Source organism: Anguilla anguilla, chromosome 2 (genome assembly GCF_013347855.1).
Source record: "Anguilla anguilla isolate fAngAng1 chromosome 2, fAngAng1.pri, whole genome shotgun sequence".
Lineage (NCBI taxonomy): Eukaryota > Metazoa > Chordata > Actinopteri > Anguilliformes > Anguillidae > Anguilla > Anguilla anguilla.
The window spans coordinates 60430449-60453467 of NC_049202.1; the positions used below are offsets into that span (position 1 = coordinate 60430449).

The 23019-nt window shown below is 45.6% G+C and overlaps 1 protein-coding gene across 2 annotated transcripts in view; it reads left to right on the forward strand.

The window, feature by feature from the left end:
- Positions 1-23019, forward strand: part of LOC118218141 (glucagon receptor-like) — a 73796-nt gene that overhangs the window by 42947 nt on the left and 7830 nt on the right. The window contains exons 2-10 of one of the 2 annotated variants that reach the window (XM_035400566.1): positions 5083-5235; positions 7676-7772; positions 8217-8324; positions 9709-9800; positions 10981-11087; positions 12313-12478; positions 14064-14223; positions 15147-15207; positions 20814-20883. In XM_035400566.1, the coding sequence (XP_035256457.1) occupies positions 5182-5235; positions 7676-7772; positions 8217-8324; positions 9709-9800; positions 10981-11087; positions 12313-12478; positions 14064-14223; positions 15147-15207; positions 20814-20883 (915 nt within the window). In that variant the 5' untranslated portion in view covers positions 5083-5181. The remainder of the gene's footprint in view (positions 1-5082; positions 5236-7675; positions 7773-8216; positions 8325-9708; positions 9801-10980; positions 11088-12312; positions 12479-14063; positions 14224-15146; positions 15208-20813; positions 20884-23019) is intronic. The other variant, XM_035400576.1, reaches the window with a different exon arrangement.

Here is a 23019-nt window from a genome sequence, read left to right on the forward strand (position 1 = left end):
CCATTCTGTTCGTGGAACAACCGGTAAATTCTGACGGATGTCAGTGAGCTTTTGTGTGCTTTTATGTATCGGGTGACAGTGTAGTATATAATGGGTAAGGAACCGGCCTTGTAACCTAAAGGTCACTACATAATGTGTCATAATTGTTGTCATAGGCCTACATAAGAATTATAACCACTTTATAACACTGTTCAGTGCATCATGACACCTTATGGCAAGTGTTATAAAGTGGTCCTAATCTTTATGAATGCCTATGCCAATACTTATGACACAGTGCTTATAAAGGTGTTATGAGTACTACATAAGACCCACTTCAAGTAAAGTGTTACCAAAAGTTGTGTAAGTCACTCTAGATGAGAGCATCTGCTAAATGCCTGTAATTTAATTTAATGTTTCATCTATCCAATCTGTCTATCCAATCTCATTATACTTTATACAGACAAATGTGTATTTTATGCTAATTCATGTACGTTTATATGAATTGTGTACGTTTATAGACCCCTGTGAAAGTATATGATCTACTGCAAAGACAAAATACATAAGGTAAAAATACCAGAGGTGGAAAATCCAGGCTCAGAAGGTAAAAATCCTCCCAAGTATTTTGTTTCAAATACCTGGACTTTCTAATTAGCACATTTCATCCACCAGGATGTAGAACTAGTAAGTGAAATTAGCAGAGTGTATGGGTGGAAGAAACACATGGCATATACTGAAATGTATTTTAGTACCGAATACAGAACGCCCCAGAAAAGATGTGGATCTGTAAACTGCAATCAAATGGCAGAAGCATAAACCATGCAAATAAAGAAGCAAGTCTGTTATATGTGAAATACTCAGGTGCGGGTACACAGTTTGAGACACTGCCCATGCACGGTCCCTGATATAAATAAACTGTTGGCTGTGCGTTTGTATAAATCCCCTTGGACTTTCAAACAGTTTCCCGGGCGACCCGCACTGTTCCCACGATGCAACAGGAAGGAGTCGTGATTCGCACCGATGGTGCAAAATCGTCGCTGTTACTGTCAACGGTGTGGATCACGACCCCTTCATGCGAAGCGCAGCACTGCTGCTCTCAACAGCCGGTATGGCCTCACCTCTGTTCCTAGATGCTAACTGCTGTTATCTGATCCGCCTGCTGTGTGTGTCTGTGTGTGTGCTTGTGTGTGAGTGCTTTCGTGCATGTATATGTGTGTGTGTGTGTGTGCATGTGTATGCATGTGTGTGTGTTTGTGCTTATGTGTGTCTACTTTTGTGCGTGTGTGTGTGCATGTGTGGGTGTGCGTGTATATGTGTATGCGTTGTGTGTGTGCTCTTGAGATCACCTATGTGTTTGCAGTGCCCATCAAAGGTCACCTCCATTATAACCTGCTGACAGGCAGTACTGTCCCCACATGCCTGTTAGATCTCCAGGAGGCCACCCCAAAGTGCTCGGAATGTAGGAAATCAAATCTTTGACCCTGGACCTGTGTATGTGTGGGCCTGTGTATGTGTGTGTGTGTGCACATGTGTGTGTGTGTCAATGTGTGTCTGTGTGTGTGGCTGTGTGTGTGTGTGTGTGTGTCTGTATGCGTACACATATGTAATACAGTCTAAATTACCCCAACATGATTCATTGACCCCAAACGGAATCACTGAGCCCATACCCAAACATGACCTACCTCAGACTACCTCTGAACTTCATAAACTTGATGCATATACCATAAACTACCCCCAATTTGATGTATCTATTTTAAACTCCCCCTGATACGATGTATGCACTCTCTGTTCATTAGAGTCACTGGGCCCTGGGGGTGGGGGGGGGGGGGGGGTGCAGGTTCTCTGCACAGCTGTTCCCCCTCCCTGTATGAAACACAGCACTGGCTCACAGATAGTCTGACCACGAGTTTGCAGATAGCCTTTTTTTGTTTCGTTTTGGAGCGTGGTGTTTGCTATGCAAACACATCCTGTGGATATGATGCTATTGAATGTCCTTTTGTTTTTTGCTATGCAAACACGCCCTGTAAACACAATGCCATCGCCAGGTCCTGTGGTTTGAGCGGTCTGATGGGTATCTGAAGGATTGCAAAGAAAACACTGCCAGGTCCTGGGACCCTGATTGAGCAAGTCTTTTCGATAGCTTGGAGCATTCGTATCTGATCCCATCTGATGTTACAGAATAGTCCCCTTGGACCAGCAGTGCACATCAAGGCCCGATCTGTTTCAGGTTTCTTTTTTTCTTAGCACAAGTTGAATCAACATTTTTAAAACAGTATTGAGCATCAAGCTGTAGACTGCACATGCACCCTGGGTGAAAAGGTTGCACTGTGACCCAATATTGCAGTATACCAACACCAGTGTACCAGCTCTTTGGGAAGCCAGATTAACCTACTGGAATGGAAACTAGCCAAAACAGGGCTCCGACCTTTAATTTTTTTCTTGTTGTTTTTTAATCTAAATTTAATCTGCAGATATATTACATTATTTTTCAAACATGCAAACAAACACGCACACAAACGCATGCACACACACACATATCCACATAAGTACGCAAATACAGACAAACACACTCTCGGGAACACCGGAAAACCTCCCTGATCGTCGCCTGCAGAAAGACTGGAATAGAATGGAATTTGAAACGTTTTAGCCAAAAATGTTTCCATGGTAACGGTGTTTTTTGCAGAAACGTTTCAGATTTCGTTCCGTTCTCCGACTTCAGCCGAAGAAGTCAAACGCGGACTCAGGCTCAGGTGAGTAACCAGCGTGGGAAAGGTACCCAGCTGGAAGACCTCTTTCACACACACCCATTAGCACACACACGCACATATACACACACTCATACTCACACACACCCATACACACACACACACATATACACACACTCATACTCACACACACCCATACACACACACACACATATACACACACTCATACTCACACACACCCATACACACACACACACATATACACACACTCATACTCACACACACCCATACACACACACACACATATACACACACTCATACTCACACACACCCATACACACACACACACATATACACACACTCATACTCACACACACCCATACACACACACACACACATATACACACACTCATACTCACACACACCCATACACACACACACACATATACACACACTCATACTCACACACACCCATTAGCACACACACTCATACACACACTCATACATATATACACACTCATACTCACACACACCCATACACACACACACACACACGCACCCATACACACACACACGCACACCCATTAACACACACACGCACTCACTCACATACACACACCCATACACATACACACCCATAAACACACACATGCACACACACATGCTCACACACCCATAAACACACACACACCCACACACACACACACACACCCATACACACACTCACACACACATACACACCCATAAACACACACACACTCACACACACACACACACACACCCATACACATACGCACGCACACGCACACACACATGCACACACACAGTGGAACTGGGTAGTCCTACTGGGCCCTCTCAGGAAGAACGCTCCTCTCCCTCCATCAGTGGTCAGTAAATCATAGTGTTTGGTCAATGCCCTGAGGAGAGTGTTACTGTGGGAAATCAAATCAAAGCAGTGACCCCCCCCCCCCCCCCACCCCCCTTCAGAAGACACGAGTGGGATTTCATTCTTTTTCTTCACTTCGCCCTGTCATTATTTTTCCCTATGTTACCCCCTGATCCCCAAGCCCCTTAGTGCCCAGGGTCTTATGCATTGCTCAGTCACAGCCCAGGCTAACAGGCCTTATGCGTTGGTTACGCACACCCCGGGCTGATAAACCTTATGCATTGCTTATACACACCCCAGGTTGGCAGACCCTGGGCCTTATATATTAATTGGCTAATTTCACTGTTGTCAGATGCTCTGTGGAATTAAGGTGCTGACGGTCCTAACAAAAATAAAAAATAGCAATGATGATGATGATGATGATGACGATGACGATGATGAGTTTGATGAAGAACTCGATAACGACAAAGGTGTTGACGATGAGGACAATGATGGTGATACTACTGTTGATGATCAGGTGATGATGGTGATGATGATAATGATGAGGATGTGGATGATGATGAAGGTAATATTAGTGATGATGAGGATGTGGATGATGATGAGGGCAATAAAGATGATGATAATTATGAAGATGTTGATGATGCAGATTATGATGAAAGCGATGATGGTTAGGTGGATAATGACTGAAGATAAATGGCAGCAGTGGGGATGACTGGCAGTGGTAATTGAAATGAGAAGAAACAGTTATGTAAGGGGCAGAAGGTATGCCTGACAGAGGAACATAAAGTATTCATGCCCCTTTCCCTTGGCTGTCAGCCAAGAATAATAGCACACGATTCATTTACAGTGGGCTGATCACTTATTTAAGAGTACAATTGGAGTCTAATTGGATATAAAAGGCAAGATTGTTGTGTGTTGGAGAACATGCTCCCTCCTCTGGGCTTATATCTGCAACAGAGCTCTCTCCTCCATGTCCAGTCTGTGAGATATTCCCTACACAGAAGGCTTGTCTGGACACAACATTATACATTTAATGATATGAGATTATAGGAGGTGCGGGCGTGTGTGTGTATGCGTGCGTGTGTGTGTGTGTGTGTGTATACGTCATACAGAGCAGCGTGTTGGTTTTATCTTATTTATTTTTTGCTAATTCATACGCACAGTGTGGAGTGTGTAAATGTTTGAGTTCCTCTCTGTTTGCTTTAGATGCGCCTGATATTACATTACTGAACATTACCTTGCAGTAACTTAGCAGACACTCTCATCCTGAGTGACAAGTGACTTCCAGTGGGGGTTCCAGCGTTACTCTCAGGAATGCAAGCACGCGGTATCGCCAATCTGTTTTAAACAGATATTCATCAAATAAGGCATTTATACTTGCGAGGACACCTGCAATATCAGTGTCTCTTTTATATTGTTCCTTCCCGCCCCCTCTCCTCTCCCTCTCTGTTTCTCTCCTCTCTCTCCTCTGTCTGTCAGTCTAATTCCTCTCTTCCTCTGCTCCCCACCCCTCAGTGGTACAGGTTGTATGCTGAGCACAGGTGAAGCCCTCCTATGAGGTGAGCTCATCTCCCACCCCCCCCCCCCACCCCACCCCAGCCGCAGAACTGAGGGATGTCACAGCTGTTCCTTCTTCTGACCCTGCTCACGCTCTCCATCATCACCCAGGTAAGTACCACGCACCCACACCTACAAATTCACACGCACGCACACACATATGCGCACACATGCACACACACAAACACACACATACACTCGCACACACGCACACACACACGCACATGCACAGACACGCATGTACAGGATAATTTGATTTACGTTCTGTTTCATTCCAAAAATGAAAAACAAACACACAGTCACAAAGTTGCTAGTTTGCTCACAAACTGAAGTCATATTTTTGGAAATAATGTTTTTCCACAAATCACGAAGTAGCCCATTACGCACTGCGCTGATTAGTACTTGCTGGTCAGATAAAAACGCATTTCACCCTTCAAAGCCTGAGTTTTTCATTTTTGCATGATTATTTTTTCATGCAATTTATTTATTTCATTTTGTATTAAAACACGAACGTGCTCACTTGCACACACGCACACATGCACACACACACACACACACACTCCCAGTGACTCCTAATCAGAGTTGAGCTAGCCTGCAGTTTCTGGTTCTCCTGGTGCAGTGTCCCGTGCGCATTGTGCAGCCGCCTATGTCTGGACGAGAGCTTCCTCTTTTTCCGTCAACGCCCACGTGAAACATCCCCGTGCCCTAGCCCCATGAGGCAGGGTTTCTAGAGTAGCCCCCCCGAACCTGTGCGGAGAGGAGGAGACGGAAAGAGCGGCTGACCAGCGCAGCTCCCCGTTCGCTGGGAGAAGGAGTGGGTGGGAAGGGTCTGTCTCGCGCCGCCACACACCCCTTTTGTGGACAGAAAAGTTTGACGCAGGGAGGTACAGGAATTCCGGATTTTACCAGTCTTTATTGTAAATGGGTAGAGATAGAGCGGAATTCTACAGGAATTAAACAAAATGTCTTCGCCTTTCGCCCTCATGGGATCCAGGTAAAAATAAAAATAAATAAACACAACAAACTAAAATAACGAAGACAAAATAAACAGAACAGCCAAACAGCAGCTTCCCAGCTCCAAACAGTCGGTGCAGCTCTCTCTCTCGATTTGGGAGTTCCCCGGTCACAGCCAACTACTGGGTTAGAAAGCACACTTTAAATACCTGGACTAATTACTGATGCACTCCAGGTGCGTGTGCCTACTTAACCAGTAGACGTCCTCTGATTGTCCTGAACCTCTCCCACAAACCGAGCCCTGCCACAGTCCTTTAACAACAGATTCCCCAGACTCTGAGGGCAACGAGCCGTGGTGGAAGGTTTTTTTCGTAAATCTTAACTCAGTCCCGACCCGGCTAATTGGGGGGGAAAGTCTTCCATGGAAAATCGTTCACACACGACGCCTACGTGGAAAACCCCCAGAACATTCAGGCGACAAGACGCATGTGTGCAAGGGTCCACATTCCATTAATCACCTTGATTTTGTACATACATCATTAATAAGCGGGCACACCTTAGCGATTCTACCCCTGAGCCTGCCTGTATAAAGTACAGTGTTTGCACAGTTCCAGTACTGCAGGGCTGGGGGGTTTTTTTTGGTACATCTCAGCACCATTTAATTCATTGATTGTCTAAAAAGGCTGCACGCTCCTCCTTTACAAAGGCCTAAACTGGCTGCAGGTGGAAAGGAAACAGTGAAAAACTGCAGACCCTGCTGGACCTGAGTTGCCCAGGCCTGATTTAGACGTTGTGGATGATGGTTTTAATGAAGTGTTTTCGCTGCTGCGTGTTTTTCGAGCTGGGCTCGCAGCGGATCGTGAATCATCTGTGTTTAAAACCCGGGGACGTGTGTATGCTTTGTCCACCCAGCATGGCTTTTAAAAAAATAAACAGCTGGTCCGGCCATTGCCAAAGCAGCGTGTTGTCGGGACAGTACCGTAAACTGTGAGGTGCCAATGCGGGAAGGCCCCTCAGGGGGGTGGGGAGGGAATTTGAGGACCTGATGACAGAGACCTGAGAACCCTGGTTTTCAAAAAATAATTTGCTGCTTTTTTCAGACTTAAGTGAAAAGCCCAGACAGCTTGCTGATTGGAATTCCCTACCACCTACCAACATTTCATCCATCCATCCATTATCTATACTGGCTTATTCCTGGTCAGGGTCGTGGAGGGTGCTGGAGCCCAGAGGCAGGAATATACCCTGGACAGGTCGCCTATCTATTGCAGGGCATACCTACATTTCAGAACTAGAAATAAGAAATGTGAAGGCATCATTTTTGTTTATTATGGGGGGTTTGTTTTTTGTTTTGTGTAGTTGTTGAGTGAAATCTGTAATTCAGGCTTTGATTTGGCATACGCTCATACATCTGTTTCAAAAACCAGTTCTGTTTTGATATTGGTCGCACATTGGTTGAAACTTCAGTCGAGTGAAGATGATGGCCTGAAGTTGATCATTAAGAGGACTTTCAGTTGGCATTGCAAGCTCATTGTGTCACAGGATTTATGTTTGGTCAAGACCAGTATTTTTGAGGGATTTGTAATTTCGTTTTTAACAGGTGTCTTCAAATAAAATCCTAAAGGAATTGATGGAACAATGGATGAGCTACAAGAATGAGTGTATCCACAACATCACCACTGAACCACTTGCCACAAGTAAGGCTTGTCTGATATTGTCGTCAACTGGTGACTGCGATTCAGCCGGAATGTTATAGTGAAAAGATTGTAGGAAATGAAATGGCCTTTGAATGGGGTGGGATTTGCCTAATGAAGTCATCAACAGATGACTAATATTCAACTATAATTTTTTAATGCAAAGATATGGTTGAAACTTGTCATTGAAAGATGTGTTTATTGGTGGGAGGGGCTTTCCATTGGTGGGAAGGGCTTTTGACTGAGATTCAACTTTAGAGATTTACTGTAATTGATAGCTTGGGTTAGGGTAGGAAAAGTCATGTTTTATGAGGGTATGGATTTCTTAATTTCTTCAGGCTGTTTGGTTGTGGTTCTGGATGAACTGTCTGTGGCTTTAAGCCTGAAGGCTGAACCCTCTCTGTGTCTTTGGGTCCTGATGTTCTGTGGGAACTGTCTCCCCCCCAGGTGTGGTGTGCAACCGAACTTTCGACAATTACGCCTGTTGGCCTGACGGTCCGCCTGGCACCACAGTCAACGTGCCCTGCCCCTGGTACCTGCCATGGCATCGCAAAGGTGAGGAACCTGGGGGTGGGGGGGTGCTGAAGGACCACTATGGACATGAGATGTCGATATTGTTGTCTTCCATAGCTCTGACATGTATGTGCTTGACACACCAGTACTTTCCTACACCGATGGGTGTATTTTCTTAAACTGTCACAAAAAGTCAATTGACCAATCAGTGGAGAAGGGGTGGGGCGGTTTGAGTTTCTCCCTGTCCTTCATTTGGTTTGGTGGTGAGCCGGTTGCATTGGGGATTTGTAATTGAAATGATCCAGGCTCTTTTTTCGGGGCAGAAAAAACAACCATGAAAAGATGAGGAATCCAAGGTGTGGATCTAATCCACTGTGCCAACAGTGACTGGAAGTGGTGTGGATGCACAATTAGGCATATTTCACCCAGGAAGGAAGGACGTTTGAGTGGCATTTTTTCCATGCTTAAGGGTGCAGTGTGGACCCCCCCACCCCCCCCCCCCCCCCGGTCTATCAAACGTCTCTGGTCTGCCTGCACTGGAGGTGTAGTTGAGTTACACTCAATGGTTCAGCGACCGCAGAAAAGAAGTCGCAGGCAGCTGCACATCTATTTGAGCAGGGTTGTTCACACACACACACACACACACACACACACACAAACACACACATAGACACACATAGACAGACACACACACACACACACACACACACACACACACAAACACACACAAACACACACATAGACACACAAACACACACAAACACACACATAGACACACATAGACAGACACACACACACACACACACATAGACATGCACACACATACACACATGCACATGGGAGACAAAGAGGTAGAGGTCTGGTATTTCTGCTTTATTTCTTTAATCAGGTCATCCTTTAACCAGGGCGCATAAAAAGGTCCCATAAAGTTTGATTTGTGGTTGGGAGAAGACCGTTTAACTGTGTGGCATGAATCTTTCGCTGCTGCAGTTGGGTCGGGGGGAGGGGGGGGGCAGTGATTGATGAGAGGCCTGGAAGGGGTGAATAGGTTCAAAAGAGGGGTGTGGATAATGGAGAGAGATGATAGGAGTGGGTGTCTGATATAGAATGTGAACTGTGCTTCCCATTCTGGGGATTGTGTGTGTGTGTGAGGGAGTACAGCAGGCTGTGGAGGTCCCCACTTTGTCAGTTAGTTGTGTTTCAGGTCCTCACTTTTCAACAAAAATAAACAAAAACATTTGTTTCAGTGCACATTCAGAACAGTGACAGTGAGCTTAAAACATAATCTTCTTTCTGTTTTATTTAGTGAAAATATTTACTAAACATTTTTACTGCCTGGAAGGTATAGAGTGATAGTCCTCTTTTTGTAATGTGTGTCTGTGGGTGTGTGTATGTGTGCGTGCATGGGTTTATATGTGTGTTTCAGTCCATCATGGTCGTGTGCACCGGTTCTGTGGTGCAGATGGACAGTGGTTTCTTAAGAACACCAGTGACTGTGAACAGGATGACCGGGAACAGGTGAGAACACTGCACCTGTACACGTTCTGCACGTCACGTGTTCTGTGCTCTGTACCGATGTCGCATCTTCATTCAAGGACTGACACAAATTCATATTTCAGCTCATACTATGCAATATGCAGACCTCATATGCATTCAAAAAAAAATTGCTAACATTTAGACATATTCATACTATTTTCTTTTCACCACAAATGATCGCTTTTGTTAGCTAACAGTCTGAATAGGGCGTCCACCGTGAATGAAAAATGCCTTACAAAGGAAAAGACACAGATAGCAGGGGAAGATGGGGGGAGAAGTCGTCAGCATTCATGGGCCGTAATATCAGTTTCTATCTTTTCAAAACATCTGCAAATTGGACCGTGATAAGGCCTCTCTCCTCTGTGCCTTTTTTATCTAAATTAAATAAATGTCATCAGCGAACAGTATAGAACGTTCAGCTTGCAATTGTACCACAGTAACTATTACAAGGAGCATGGCTCCCTGACATGCTCACAAAAACATTGATCTTTCATAGAACAAGTAAAAGCTGTGCTAAAATATGGAATTTAAAAATGGAAAAAAGTAAAATCTGACTTTACAGCTGACAATAATAGCTACAGTATAATAAGTGTACAATATTTTCATTGTGCAACATGCTGTAATTATGATTTTCCATTAAAGCAGGTATGTGCTGAAAGTGCAATTACTGATATATTTTCCTTATTAAGAAATTCTTCACATTTTTGTTGCACATTGTATAGCAACATTTTACTTTTTTCCATATGGGAGGTCTCGGCTCACAGGCTTAATCCAGTGGTATGCCAAAGGGCCAGGGGGCGCATAGGGGGAGTAATGTCCCTTTTCAAGGCTTTGTAAGGCCCTACACTGGGTACAGGAGTTGGGGCTGTATGGCGGTTGCCATGGTGATGTGACCACCAAGCTGTGTGCTGATTACTGCTGGTGTGCCATGAACATATGACCTACTGCAAATTGAGTTTCTCTCCCGTTTCCCTTTACATCTTCCCCCCCTTTTCTCTCTTCTGCCTCTCCAATCTCTTTTGTTTTCCTCCCTCTCTCCCACTCTATTTATCTTCCTCTCTCCCTGTTCCCCCTTCCTCCCTCCTTTTTTCCCCTACTCTCTCCACATCTTCCCACCCACCCCTCCCATCTCTCTCACTGGCTCTCCATCCCTCTCTCTCAGCAGCGGTATGGGAGGATTCTCAGTAAGTTCAGGGCTATGTACACAGTGGGCTACTCCCTGTCCCTGGGAGCTCTGGTGCTGGCTCTTGGCATCCTGGTGGCCTTCAGGTAAGAGACATGCCTGCACCTGTATCGGCAACGGCCCCGACCACACCTTTAGACGTTAGTCTATACGTACACGCTTCTGCATTAGCCTGGGAAGGTCCAAGCAAGGGACAGTAGTATTTGTATTAACCCTTTAAGGGATAAAGTCACAGAATTTGTGATTAGAGTGTTCTTAAATGAACATTACCGTGCTGATTCTAGCAATTGCCACTAGAAAGCAACAGTTCTAGAACACTGATTTAGAATTAAAAAAAAAAATTTAAAACAATCTACTCTTCAAAGGATTAAGAAGGTGTCTCGTAATTATGTTTTGCCAATTGTCCATTCTTTGGAAATGCAGCTTATAACTTTGAACTGAATTTTAGAAAGATGGGAGCTCAGATCAGAGACATACAGAGAGAGAGAGAGAGAGAGAGAGAGAGACAGCGAGAGGGAGAGAGAGAGAGAGGTGGGGTAGGGGTGGGGCGTTGAGCCCGGGGTAAAGTACACTGTTCTGTGATAAATCATTTTAGTACATTTATTCTGCTAGAGATATTTCTCTTTTAGATCCCTGAGAATATTCAGTGAAATATGTCACAAACCAAAAACGCGAAGTGAAGAATACCTTCTTCAGAACCTTGGTGACAATAGATCATTCTTTAAAAATGGGTTGCAATCTCCATGAATGTCAGGGGGTGTCTATAGTACTTCAAACAGTTATATGTCCCAGATCTGACCTGAATGTGAAGTAAGCGATCGCTTGCCCAGCTGACCAGGAGAATGGCCACTCTGTGTCGACCATGGCAAGGGGGTGGTGGGAAGGGGGAGGCAGACAAGTGTGTGTGTGTGTGTGTGTGTGTGTGGGGGGGGAGGGGGGGGGGGTATTCAAGCGCATGCTTCCCTCTCTCTCAGAAATCGATGTGCCACGTACAACAGTTCTGTTCACACCTGCATTTTTCTTTTCAAATCAAATTTCTTCTCCAGTCTCCCCAGTGACCTCTGTCCTGTCACAGCCTCTGCATTAAATGCACCCTCTGGCCTTATAATGGGGGAAGGGGGGGGGGGGTCACAGAGTATTGCTTGATGTGGACAGGGTACAGAGTTGTGTGGTTGGTCATATGATTAGAGGGCACTGACAGAAGTTAAACCTTGGGGCAAAGCATTCAATTGCCCCCCCAACAAAAAAAGAGACAGATACCCGGGAGAGAGATCACAAGGTCTCCTCATGTCATAACCTCCGCCCCCCCAGGAAACTCCACTGCATGCGGAACAACATCCACATGAACCTGTTCGCCTCGTTCATCCTGCGGGCCCTCTCCATCCTGATCAAGGACGCCCTGCTGGACACGCCCACCCTCAACATCAGGAGCGACGTCGCCCCCGACTACCAGGTGGAGCGCTGGGCCAACCTGGAGGTGCGTCATGTGATCACCCCGTGGTGATCGGAGAGGGCGGGGGAGGGGCGGGGAGGGGCAGGGGCATCGGCAAAGCGCCCGTGCGTAAACGATGCACAGTCTGAGCGCACGCTACGTTTCTATCAACATAAAAATGTTTGTGGCTTTAATTTTGTAAGTGACAGTTTTGGTTCATGTGTCAAATTGAAATGAGCCGTGTAAAAAACTGAGATGCTAGATCTCGGCAATTCAGGACAGCACTAAATAACTGGTGAAAATGTGCAAAAATAAGTCAAATGAAATTGCACATTAAGGTAATTTAAATGCATTGTGAACAGATTTGGGTAATTAGCTAATATATCAGATATTTGCACTGGTTTCATACCGGACGTGCTGCCAAGCTATAGGAGAGGCTAACTATGGTAACTACAGTATAGACTGTCTTGCGGAGGAGGAGCTAACTACAGTAACAACAGCACGGACTGTCGTGCCATAGGAGAGATTGAACAGTATCAACAAGAGGCTTTCATACTGTAGGAGAGACTACGGACAGCATCAACTGAAGACAGACATGCTACATGAGAGACTGAACAGTATCAACAGGAAACTATTATGTTATAGGAAAGGCTAAACATTAACAACAAGAGACTGTCGTACAATGGGAGAGACTATGGACAGTGTCAATGGGAGACTATTAAACTATAGGAGAGGCTAAGCAATAACAACCGGAGACTATCGTACAACGGGAGAGACTTTGGACAGTGTCAATGGGAGACTATTAAACTATAGGAGAGGCTAAGCAATAACAACCGGAGACTATCGTACAACGGGAGAGACTATGGACAGTGTCAATGGGAGACTATTAAACTATAGGAGAGGCTAAGCAATAACAACCGGAGACTATCGTACAATGGGAGAGACCATGGACAGTGTCAGTACATTGCGTAATACAGTAGGAAAGGCTAAAAAAAGCAATAGCAACAGGGCGCACCATCTTGCAGTAGCAGAGGTCAATTTGCTGTTGCACAGGCCAGCTTGCTATAAAAGAGGACCCCTGCCACATAAACAACACATTAAGTGTGCTATCGCATTAAGGCAATTTTAATGCGGAAATTGCATTTCCTCTTGCCCCAGGGGAGGTTTTTTTTTTAGAGTGTGTGTTTCACGTGGCCTGCTCACACAGATGACGCTGCGCGTGAGGGATATTGAGAGCGAAGAGTCTCTGTGGTGAGAGTGTGTTTTAATCGCAGCCTCTGGGCCTGGATATGGTTAGGTTCGGAAAAATTATGGCGTGCGTGTGTGTGTGGGTGTGTGTCTGCGGTGTGTGTGTGTGTGTCTGCGATTTGTGTGTGTGTAGGTGTGTGTCTGTGGTATGTGTGTGGCTAATATAACATCACTAATATAACAAATTTGGGTTCTTTTCTGTGACTTACCCTTAACTCTGTTCCCAAATAAATGTGTGTCTGTGATGTCTGTCTGTGTCTGACTGTCTGTGTATGTGTGTGTGTGTCTGTCTGTGTCTGACTGTCTGTGTATGTGTCTGTGTGTGATGTCTGTTTGTGTCTGACTGTCTGTGTATGTGTGTGTGTGTTTGTCTGTGTTGCAGACGGCTGCTGGATGTCGTATTGCCATGGTGATGATGCAGTACAGTGTTATGGCCAATAACTACTGGCTGTTAGTGGAGGGGATCTACCTGCACAACCTGCTGGTCGTCACCGTCTTCACTGAGAGAAACTATTTCAACATCTACCTGTGCATCGGCTGGGGTCAGTGTGTGTATTTGTGTAAGAGTGTGTGTGCACACCTGCCTGTCTCTCTGTATATGTATGTGCATGTGTGTATGGGCTAATCTGGTGATGGTCTAGGGGTTAATTGAGAGACAGGGTTGGGTTAATCAGGGGACAGGTCGGGTTAATCAGGAGACAGGGTTTGGTTAATCAGGGGACAGGGTTGTGTTAATCAAAGGACAGGGTTGGGGTAATCAGGGAACAGGGCTGGGTTTATCAGGAGACAGGGTTGTGTTAATCAGGGGACAGGGTTGGGTTAATCACGGGACATGGTTGGGTTAATCAGGGGACAGGTTTGGGTTAATCCGGGGACAGGGTTGGGTTAATTAGGGGACAGGGTTGGGTTAATCAGGAGACAGGGTTGGGTTAATCACGGGACAGGGTTGGGTTAATCAGGAGACAGGTTTGGGTTAATCACGGGATAGGTTTGGGTTAATCAGGGGACAGGATGGGTTAATCAGGGGACAGGGTTGGGTTAATCAGGGGATAGGGTTGGGTTATTCACAGGACAGGGTTGGGTTAATCAGGAGACAGGGTTGAGTTAATCAGGAGACAGGGTTGGGTTAATCAGGGGACAGGGTTGGGTTAATCAGGGGACAGGGTTGGGTTAATCAGGAGACAGGATTGGGTTAATCAGGGGACAGGGTTGGGTTAATCAGGGGACAGGGTTGGGTTAATCAGGGGACAGGGTTGGGTTATTCACGGGACAGGATTGGGTTAATCAGGGGACAGGGTTGGGTTAATCAGGAGACAGGATTGGGTTAATCAGGGGACAGGGTTGGGTTAATCAGGGGATAGGGTTGGGTTATTCACAGGACAGGGTTTGGTTAATCAGGAGACAGGGTTGGGTTAATCACCCAGGCTGGGCTGGGCTGTGTCTGACCCTCTCCTTTATCACTCAGGAGCCCCTCTGATGTTCGTGTTACCCTGGATCACTGCCAAGTACCTGTATGAGAACGAGGAGTAAGTACTGGCTCTCATTACATTAAGGCCATTTCAGCAGATGCTCTTATCTTTTTTTATGGGCAGCTGGATATATATTGAAGAAGGTTAAGTATGTTGCTCAAGGTTACGACAGTGGTATCCTTTCTGGGAATCAAACCTGCACAAGCCATTTTATCTATCATTATACTACACTGCCTCTCACACTCTTATACACTCCAAGCGGGTATATGTTGCCAATTAAAAAGGCATGAAAAAGTCGCTAAATAGGTACATACATTCATCACTGGGGTGATGCCCTATAGGTACATAAATGTGTACCCCTGGCCAACAAAACATAATTAATTTGTACCTTTTTTGCTTTAAAAGGTTCTTATTAGTACCCAAATTATTGAACATTATTGTATCTTCAGGGTACATTCGGGAATTTCTTTTTTTAAAGAACAAAAATGTACCTGTACACTGAGAGTGCACATGCTAAAGAAAAAATGATAAGTCAAATATATGGAATGTTATGATCCTGTATAATATGTGACACATGCTCTTTCAATGGTAGGACCAAGGGTGAAAAAGTGTGATGTCCAGTCATGCTTGTCTCTCTTACACACACACACACACAAGGGACACAGGCTGCATTGTCTGCTCTTGTGAGGACCAGACAAAGGGGTTGAAGGTGTCACAGCCCTGTCTTTTCATGGCCTTTCAAACCACCCCCCCCCCCCCCCCCTTCCATTCCTCGGCCCCCCACTGCTGCCAGCACATAGGCGGTCAGAGATCACTGACAGAGCACCATCGCCTGGCTCACGGCCCTTCTGTTCGGACATCCGCCGAGCACCTCGTTACAAACGAGGTGCGGGATGCCGCGTGCGTGTCCTGCCTTGTGTGGGATTAAAGCGCTTTAACTGTCACGGTCCCACCAGAGAGAGATAGAAAAAAAAAACCAAAAACAAAACGCCTCGCTTGCTCCGGCAAACCTTTCATGTCGAACTGGGCTTTGATGTGCCAGAAGTGCTAAAAGACAAGGCTGCGTTTGTGCCGAGCTGCTGTAAGCCGCTGTTGAAGGTCTTTTAGCGCATGTGTGTGAGCTAGTGGCATCATCAAAGCCAATATTTCCACAGATTTCATGAGTCAATAATGGTTTGCATAAAAAGTAAACTCCTCACAGAATAACCTTTCCTGTAGTAAAGGATATCATGACATTGCAGGATATTTTAGTATTTAGTATTCCTTGGTATATGTTAGTGGTTAGGCGCTATATTTCTATACTATGAGTTGCTTATCCAGTTCTTTAGCTGGGTAGTTATAGAAGTAATTAATATTATGAGCTTTTTCAGAGAGTACATTGGCAGGATCTCATCTGAGATTATTAAACCAATAATATTTGGCTTACAGCTTGTAGGACCAGATTTACTGAGCCTTTTGGGAATATTTCAGTTGCAGATACAGTATGACACATTCTTCCCCAGAGACATGCATCATATGGTGCACAGGGCTGGAATATTGGCTGAAGTCACAGAGGAGTCCAAGTAAAGTTGTTAAAAATAACAGAAACCTGAACAAGGGGTGGAAATCATAGTGTTTGAAAACATGAATTTATTAAATTAATCAATAGATGTCATGCGCAGCAGTGGGAAATGATTGAAATAACATGCCGAGCTGTAGCAACAGTAGTAAGTGCTCGAAGTTTAAAAAACATCAGATGTTTTAGTAGGCTAAATAATATGAATAAATGCATTGATAAGCTGGTGCACTAAATCGCCTTTGTCCATCATGGAGAGAGCATGCCTTTTAACCAAAGATTGTTAGAAACAGAGCATACAGAGCATGCTCAAATTGCATTACTAAAACACAGGGCTACTGTGTGTTTGTTTTTTTATCTTAATAGTTGATTTTGGCACATGTTGCAAGGTTTGAGGTTTGTGCACCTTTTGTCACTGACAGCATTACCGTACTCAAAAAATTGGCCAGAGTGGACTCATATAAACTCTGTGAGAGTTGAATTAACACTGGACATTTTACTCTGTATACAATGCACAAAAAACGGGAGTTTTTTTTTTTTTTTGAGCTGTGCCTGTTAAGCTCTGCTTTCATATGCAAAATTAAAATAGTAGACAGTACCATTTGCTGATTGTGCAATTAGCGGTAGCCTTACCAAATAAGACAGTAATTTCAGGTGCACCACAAACACACCCTCATCAGCACGCAATTTTCACTGCAAGTTTTTATGTACATAAATTTGGCCCTTAGTTCCTTAACCACTACACCACGCTTACATTGCCACCTCACAAGCACACAGTCAAATTCACACCTGGTGGTATTTTAACTCTTATCAGTTCATATATGCCCAGTTAGGATGAAATGGACTCTGCCGGAGTACCGTGTGATTTACTTTTCTGCCTTTTAGCGGACACTCTAATACAGTGGTGTCAAACTCGTTGCCATGGAGGGCCGTGTGTATGCAGGTTTTCATTCTAGCCTCAGATCTTGATTATATAATTAGTTAAATTATTTGCTGAATTAGGGATGCAGGTTTGTGCACAATGGTGACCCGACGTCTATGGTGACCCGCATTGTCTAAATAAAAATTTTCTTATATTCTGTGCTTCAATGCAGTTAAACGCATATGGCTGAATGAGTAATTGGACTCAATTAAGGCAGCATTAATTGGTTGGAATGAAAACCTGCATACACACGGCCCTCCATGGCAACGAGTTTGACACCACTGCTCTAATATGATCCAAACACCAGTGCAAAGACCAGGGATGGAAGAGCAGTAATTCCCTCAGAGGGGGAGAGAATACTTCCTATAGAGAGACAGCAAAGTGGAGACAAAGTTACACAAACAAAGGCAATGAGGCTCTCAGGCATGAAAAAAATAAAAAATGAAAAAATACAAAAACCTCTCTAATAATCTCCAACTGTATACAATAAAGAGATGTGAATGTCACTCTTTGTGAATTCTTTTCCCTGCAAGGTCAGAGCTCTCCCAAGTGGACAAGCGTGCTCCTGCTGAATGCCAACCTTAGCGTGTGTCTCTGGAGAACTGGGTTTTCTTCTTTCAAAACCAAACTTTTTTTTTTTAAATCACCTTGAGTGGGCTGGAGCGCACCAAATATTCTCCTATGTGGTTTCTCCGAAAGTGCAGTTCTTGTGATGGCCGTTTCTGGCAGGTGCTGTGTCTCTTAGGGATTTCTCTCTGGAGAAGAATGACAGATGCATCTCTATCACTTCCCCATAGTTGGACTCACTAACAGGACAGGCAAAGGAATGAAAAATTGAAACCCGCTAAAACATTTCACAGCAGCCTAGCCCGTGCAGCCTTGTCTCATAATTGACAGGTATGGGGGACTGTGTCTCATATAATATTTATGCTCAGTCATGCAGGGTTTGAACAGAAAGGGCCTTCACTACGAGATAAACAAAATGATTAAAGGTTTCGAATGCCAGGTTTCCTGGTGGCCTAGCAGACCCTGTGCCCGCCCACCCCCACAGCATTACATTACAATTACTTAGCAGACACTCTTATGCAGAACTCTCCGGAATAAAAATGAGACCAAGGCACAGAGGCCTATCAATAATAAATAAGTGAAATGTTAGCCTGACAAACAACTTATTTGTTTCGTACCTAAAGAAAGTTCTGTTAGACAGGTAACCTGTATTTATACCGCTATAGCTATAACGTCAGTCAAAGGAAAATCCAGAGAAAGAGAAAAAGAGTGGTTATCTAGAGGGGTTAAACGGGTGCCGTGGAGCATGTTGAGTCTTCAGTCTGCTTCAGAAAATCCTCAGACACTTCCACCCCTCACACCACCCACCGCCGCCTCCTGTGGCCTCCTAACCTTTACTCAGGAAAGCAAAACATCAGAAGCTGCTGATGGGGGTAAAAAAAGAACGAAAAACAAGTCTTCTGAGTGTTTTCTGTGCTTCTGTTTTGGACAGCGATTCAGTCGTTCTCCTGCATTCGTCGTGGCAGAGCGACGCAACCTTGTGTGAAGCCAGGGTTTCTTCCGGCAGGGCCTTCTGATGTTCGTTTTTTAAATGAAGGGACACAGACCCCCTTGGTGATGGGACCCCCTCGGTTGCCTGGTTTTTACCCCAAAATGTGTAAAAGCACCGATCCGTTCATCCCTCCACACAGTCACAGGGGTCCAGACAGGGCTATGTTCAGCTCCAGAGCAGTCAAGGGTGTGGACTGTCCCGGCGAGAGTAACGGCTCCAGACCCCTTAGCGGCGCTAGTGGTGAGGATCAATAGGAACTCACGGTATGCCCCTCAGCCCGCCACTCTTACCATGGAGCCGTTCAGTAGCGTTCTGATGCTGCTGCTCTCTGCTGTTCACAACACCCAAGACAGGAAATGACACGCGCAGTCCGCCCTATGCCCTGTTCACTTGGGCCACTCTGAAGAGGCTGCCCGCTTGCATGGGCCACATCCGGTAAAATTCTGTCCTGCCCTCTTACAGTTTGTCCATTATGAATTAGGCGACCCCCTCTGATGTTCCACCACTGTGGGCAAACAGCTCCCTGCTGGACGCCTGACAGGAAAATGCTGAATTCTGGGATGGGTTTGTTCCGCCAGTCGCGACCAAGACCCGTCTCACCAGGCACAGCCAAACAGAACCCGCTCACCTGCAGGGCGAACAGATTCAGAGCACGCACTCTGTCCTCATTTCCGCTGTTTTTAAATTGCAGAATGAAATGAGCTGGGTGTCATCGGGGGTATAATTTCGCTCATTTTTAAAACGGTTCTCTCGCCTCCATGTGAAATTGTTTGAGCCTCTGGAAAAAAAAAAGTGTGTAAGGTGGAGGAATTTGATTAGGAGGAGGCATCAGCTGTGCTTCACGTGGCTCGGGAGGGACGGCCGCTGATCGGATGCATGGTGCTGGTCGTTAACGGCAGCAGCGGGGGAGGCGGAGGTGCGAAGGGGTGGAGGGTGGAGATCAGAGATGATGTAGGCCAGCGGAGCTCGGAAGGTTTAATTCATCACAGCTCTCTTCTGCGACCACCTTACTGGCGAGATGTCAGCTGTGTCTTCATATGAGGGCTCCGGACCGGGCTCGACCGTGCGTCACGCCCAACGCGGTGCGGAAATAGGTGTGCGGAAAGCTCTAAACATGGACATTGCTATTCCCAAACACCCACGCCAGGCAGACTCGTGTGTGTGTGGCACGTCTCACACACACAGTACTTACGCACAACTGAATATTCTGCCTTAGGCTAAAACAGCAGTCTCAGGTTCTTTAAAACAATTTACTCCACCACCGTGCATATGCAGTATGTGTAAAATGTGGATTGAAAGTCTGAGAACACTACCAAGTACTGGTTGCTTTTATTATTCATCAAGGAATAATGCAATTATGAAACTCTTTTCATAATAAAATTATGAATTACAATTCAGTTAGCTTCTTTCCAGATATAAATATAGTATAGAGAGATGATGAATTGCACTTCTTATTCAATAATGCATTATTGAGAACAAGGGGATCTTATTAGGATGGCATTCCCATCACAGACACCGGACCTAAACCCAATGGAACATCTATGAGAGCAGTTGAAGAGGGAAAAGTCCAAACATCAAGTATCTCTTTCTATTTCTCTCTCTCTCTCTCTCTCTCTCTGTCCTCTTAGGTGCTGGGAGAGGAACATCAACATGGGCTACTGGTGGATCATTCGCTCGCCTATCCTTTTCGCCGTGCTGGTGAGTACTGTACCGATTCTTTCTCTCTCTCTCTCTCTCCTCCTCCTCTCTGAAAACAAGACCTTTATGTGCAACCAAACATCTCTGTGTACAGCAGAACCCCTTTGGATTTGAGCTGAATAGTTTGACTCGCTGCCAGGTCCCTCTAGAGTACAGCAGAACTCTCTAGAATAGAACAGAACTCTCTGGAGTACAGCAAAAATCTACAGTGAAGAAGAGCTCTCTAGAACAGAGCGGAACTCTTTAGAGTACAGGGGAACTCTTTAGATTGGAGCGGAACTCTCTAGAGTAGAGCGCTCTCTAGAGTACATTGGAACTCTTTAGAGTACAGCAGATCTCTCTAGTGTAGAGTGGAACTCTCTAGAGTGGAGCAGGACTTCACGGTGTGTGGCACAGATAAAGGCATCCCCTTAAGGTGCAAATGTTCTGCTCAATGTCTCACAGAATTCCTCATATATACAACAGCAAGCTGACTAAAGACACAGGGATCTTTCTCTGTGTGATTTCAACACTTGTAAGGGAGCAGCTCTCTGGTATGGTTCTGATGTTATTTTACCTGTGGGCTGGAGTGCCACACCCTCGTTTCGCTCTGCCATCCCACCTTGACTCGTGAAGCTCATCGCTCCTTTTCTACAACAGCCATGCAGGCCACGATTATGCCGCTAAGCTGGCAGTGTATTTAGGAAGAGGCAGTCTCTCATGGTGGAAATAGAGCTGGGATTTACGCCAGGTTGTTTTGAGCCGCTGGTTCCCAGCAGGGACAGTGTTGAACTCCACTGCTCATTGGGCCTAGGCTAATGCCCATATGTGCACATTGAAATCATGGTGTGAGGTATGGAATTCACTGTGCATGAGGGTGCCTGCCAGACACACACAACATTTTACACAAAATTTTACACATCATTTTACATTTCAACAGATGCTTTCATCCGGCAATTTACCCCGCTTACATTCCTTGTGCGTACAATCCATTTGTACGGCTGTATGTTTTACTGAAGCATTTAGTTTTAAGTGCCTTCCCCAAAGGCACGATGGCAGAGTGTCAGGCTCAGATTCACTAACCATTATGCTGTTCTGGCACCGCACACAAAGACCATAATGTATGAAGTGAGGATGCTGGACATGTTCCCTGTCGGAGTGCGGTGTAGAGCAAGGCTGTCAAACTCCAGACCTGGAGGGCAGCGGTGTCTGCAGGTATCTGTGGTTTTCTTTCACAGCAGCACGGTCCTGAAAACAAGGTGTGAGGTCTCTTTAGCCAATCGATGACTTAAATGAATTGCTCGTGTTGTGAGAGGCCGAAGTCCAGCGGCTGCCACGGCCCTTCAGGGCTGGAGTTTGACGCCCCTGGTGTGACGATTCTAGGTGGGGGGGAGCCCGGTGTTTTCCCCACAGCCGAAAAGGGGGGGGGGGGGGAGTCTGTGAGAATCTACCGTGCCGCCACCCCCTAGGTCTCCCATCATGCCTGCATCTGAACAGAGCGCAGCCATGGATAGCCATCGGGAATTAGTCGTAAAAGCCTTCCCTGCGGGAGGTAAAGGGGGTGGGGCTACATGGCAACTTCCAGTGGCTTCCCGCGCTGCTGTCCAACTTCCTGTGTAGCTGTGAGAACTGCACAGATTTTCACAGTTGACTTACCAGGGATGGAGGGTAATGGGGGGAGGGGGGGTGGGGGGGTGGTGGTTCAGTTTCTCTGGTTGGGTCCCTAGAGGGCGTTTAATCGTTTGTTAACGTGACAGACAGCGGGGACTGCCATCAGAGTCACTGCCTGAAGAAAATAAAACACTGATAAAACTGAGACCGTACTCATTACAATCCTTTTCCATGCAATAAACATTTAACACACACACACTCTCACACACATGCACATGCACTCACACATGCACAAGCACATACACACATGCGACACACACAGGCACATGTACAGATACAGCCTGGGAGCTCTTACTCTAACATACACAAATGCACATGTGCATGTGTTCTGGAAGAAGAAAATTCCCTCACACACACTCATATGCATGCATGCACACACACACGCAAACACACACATTGGTTGAAGGTCCTCACTACATAAATTGGGGACGTCCCACCAAAGATGGTTCCCTTTACAAAGCCGCTTGTCTGCTGAGTCATCTGTGC